The following is a 3543-nucleotide window of genomic DNA, read 5'->3' as shown; positions in this document are numbered from 1 at the left end:
GACAACTGTCGCGTTTCACCACTGCTCCACAGCGACACTCAGCGGCCGAAACGCCGAACTGCTGGGATTTATTAATTCAGTGACTGTATTTCTTGTCACTTTATGATTTTTATAAATGAGTTTGTTTATACCGTATATTTTGTTCCACAAAAAAAAACTAACTTTTTTGTTTAGATAACCTTTCTAAATGCAGACTATTGGATGTGAAGCTGAAGCTTGAATGAGAGCGTTTATCTTTCCATTACCACTGATGTTCACCTTCTTTTAGTAATATAATCTAGTATTTATGTGTTTATGTTCATCAGCAAGGTTATCAGCAAGGTTATATACATATATAAGGCAAGGTTATATATATATAACCTTAGGTTATGTTTTATATATATATATATATATATATATATATATATATATATATATATATATATATATATATATATATATATATATATATATATATATATATTGTATATATATATATATATATATATATGAGATAGAACCAATTATCCCAAGTTAAATAGATAAAACTAAAAAAACTAAAAAAATTTTCAAAGGACATTAAATAACTCTGTCGTGGTCTGTTTCTTGTGTCGTGTGACTCAGTTATTCCTTGACGTCAGACATTCACAGCAAAAGGCTTTTCCTCAGTGTTTTCATCAGAATTATGAGAAGTGGACGTGGATATTTCTCTTGGACTGTGACTCCATGCAGCACATTTTTAATCTTCTTTAAACAGTAGTTTTCAAACCCTGTGATTCTTTTCATAATTCAAAGCTTCCATAAATTCTAAAAAAGTTTATAAAGCAGTCTAATTTTCAACACAGAAAAAGTGTGATCATTCCAAAACAGTTTGTGTCCTTATTTAAATTAACTACTGACATTTTTACCCTAAAGTAAGCATTAAATAAAAAACAATAGGCCAATTCTACATGACCTTGATTTCATTTTAGATTTTCTTTTGCATTTTCACTTTCATATTGCAGATTATTAAGACTGATATGTTTGGAAAATTTTAAACTCTTTCTTTTTAAAATGTAATTCTGGGTTTAGAAGAGTTTTGAGGTATTAACAAATGTTCCACTGCATCATTATTGTGTTTCTTTGGAAAAGGGAGTTCCATGATGAATGTTCGTGTTAAACTGATTTGTATAAAGTGGGGTGTTTGCTGCTCCATCAGTGTATGAAAACCGAACGCAGGCGTGAGTGAGGCGCACGTCAGCATCGTCAGGCTCTCCGTCTCTTTGCTCATTCTCTTTATTCATCGTCTTGAACACAGGCAGTCATGGATATCACAGTTACAGCAACACTCGATGTGGTGTTGGTGTCGAAGACACTGACGACGATGAAGATGATGATGACGATGCCATCATCAACGGTGGAGATGAAAAAGAGCAAAAAAAAAAAAAAAAAAAAAAGATGTTTTCACCAATCTGTGGCCGGCCTCGGAGGAAGAGGTCTCTCTGTCACACTGATTCAGCTTTTTCTTTCTTTCCTATTTTCTGTCTTTCTCACATCTTTCATTTTTCTTGTGATGTTTTCTTAGAAAAAAAAATGCGGTGCTGGTGAACAGCTGGCACCGGTGAGCACCTGAAATCCAGTCCCAGGTTCTGGAGGTCTGCAGGGGCGGTCTGCAGGCGCGGGGGTGAGGGAGGAGGGGGAGGAGGGGCGGGAGCTGGCGGGGGGAGCCTCTCAGTGCTGGATCCTCCTGATGGACTGGATCTGGGGAGTCTGGGAGTGGGAGCCAAACTCACGGTAACACTTGTACTCTCCTCCGCGACAGTCGCACTCCATGATGTACTGGTGGCCACGGTAGCCAGGGTACTGGTAGCACACGAAGCTGCAGACACACACACACACACACACACACATCAGGCATCAGCTGAAATTACGGAAATTTACAGCATTGCTGGTTTATTTCAAGCTAAAAAAAAATATCAAATGCATGCAAATAGCATTAAGACAAGCCTCATATGTCTTAGTCATATAGAGCTGTGGTCATGAGGGTGAAAACTAGCAGCGTTGACCACGCCTGGCCGAGACAGTTCAGGATATTGAGGAAATTCCAAAGAACCCCAGCAGGCAGAGAGACAAAGCTTTACTCCAATATCATCTCAGAGACCTTTGACCTCTGCGGTATGAGCCAAAAAACACCCTGAAGATGAACTGTCAGGTGTGGAGATCAGTTTGGAAAAAGGGTTGAAATACACCAAAGATACGAATCCTCATCGTGAGGGAAGACTTACGCTCCGCTCTGGACGTGCATGGATCCAACCTGGTTGTTCATCCAGCCCATGGCCTGCAGGGAGGGGTAGTCGTCACACAGCTCGAACTGACGGCCCATCATGTTCTCCATCTCGAAGACGGTCATGCGGGACTCCTTGTGGTTCTGGAGAGAGAACAGATCTTAAGCCCGACCCCAGTGATGACCCCCGCCCCCCCCCTCCCGGTGTGGCGTCTCAGGCTGAGCTTACAGCGCAGCAGATGGGCCTGAAGGAGATCATTCTCTCGATGCGGTAGGAGTTGCTGCCGCTGTAGGCCTCGAAGCGAGGGTAGTCTCCCTTCTCCAGGACGAACTGCTGGCCGCAGAAGCTGGAGTGCTCGTAGCCAACCCAGCTGAGGGACAGTCAGGAAATAAAGCGTGCTCTTTAGCCCTTTATGAGACAACTGAAGTCTTCGAGTGAAGATGAGATCTCTGGACACCTACGCGCCACACTCGACCTTCAGGGAGCGGATGTTCTCCATGCCGCACTCCATGATGTTCTGGCAGCTGGCGGTGAACTCCATACGCCTGCCCTGGAAGAACTCCTGGTCGTACACGGTGATCTGCCGAGCACAGGGGAGCGCACGGCTCAGTATTCACCACAGCGCGGTCCCGTCTTCTCATTCGATTCAACATTTCCCCGCGATTATGGGAGTGTGAAGCTGTATGCTCACCTTCCAAGGGCCCATGGGCATGGGGTTTATCTGAGCCATGTCGTCTTCTGTCTCTGCAGTGCCTGCAGTGAAAACACACCACACACACACACACACACACACACACACACACGCACACACACACGCTGTCAGGAGGAAAATAACAAATCAAGCCACTATAGAAAAACTATTCTGACTCCTGTCGCCTCTTTTCATTTCATTTACTCCAAGCTGCAGATGAATTCTAAAACGTTGAGTCTTTCACTTTTTCTCTCCTTCATTTGCCACTAAAATGATAACTATTCCTCCATCTTATCCAGGCGGTTAACGCTCTCTGTTGTTGTGGATATATTCCTTCAGACTGAATCGTGTTGTTGGACCTACCTAAACCGGTGAGCTGTGTGTCGCAGGGTTTCACTGACGGGTCTGCGGTGGCAGTGTGTGTGGGGGTATATATACACCCCCGGGCGGCGGGGGCCGGGGGGCACGCACGCCCGGGCTCGTGTCAGCACTTTGCTTTGGACTCCATTGTTCTGTTTTCTGCGAGCCACACAGGGGTTAACGGGCAGACACAAAGAGGGAACGCCGCTGCAGCGCCGCGCAAACCCCTCCGTGGCCGCTCCACACGTT

At 44.5% G+C, this 3543-nt stretch overlaps 1 protein-coding gene across 1 annotated transcript; it reads right to left on the bottom strand.

The window, feature by feature from the left end:
* Window positions 1-1689: 1689 nt before the first annotated feature.
* On the bottom strand, window positions 1690-3331 carry LOC115395511 (beta-crystallin A1-like). The gene is made up of 6 exons (XM_030101087.1): window positions 3298-3331; window positions 2935-2996; window positions 2705-2823; window positions 2472-2613; window positions 2244-2386; window positions 1690-1837 (listed from the first exon to the last, which is right to left on the bottom strand). The coding sequence occupies exons 2-6, from the start codon at window positions 2971-2973 to the stop codon at window positions 1690-1692; spliced, it is 591 nt and encodes a 196-aa protein (XP_029956947.1). The 5' UTR covers window positions 2974-2996; window positions 3298-3331.
* Window positions 3332-3543: the final 212 nt, after the last annotated feature.

This window comes from Salarias fasciatus, chromosome 10, assembly GCF_902148845.1.
Source record: "Salarias fasciatus chromosome 10, fSalaFa1.1, whole genome shotgun sequence".
Taxonomy (NCBI): Eukaryota; Metazoa; Chordata; class Actinopteri; order Blenniiformes; family Blenniidae; genus Salarias; species Salarias fasciatus.
Note: the sequence above shows the minus strand (reverse complement) of the source record. Positions and strands in the feature narration are given on the sequence as shown.

Bases quoted from the DNA above. Each gene is read 5' to 3' on its own strand.
- LOC115395511 (XM_030101087.1), bottom strand. From the start codon at position 2,973: ATGGCTCAGATAAACCCCATGCCCATGGGCCCTTGGAAG. The intron at 2,614-2,704 runs GTAGGTGTCCAG...ACTGTCCCTCAG, and splicing joins CTGAAGGTCGAGTGTGGCGC to CTGGGTTGGCTACGAGCACT. The intron at 2,387-2,471 runs GTAAGCTCAGCC...TTCTCTCTCCAG, and splicing joins TCAGGCCCATCTGCTGCGCT to AACCACAAGGAGTCCCGCAT.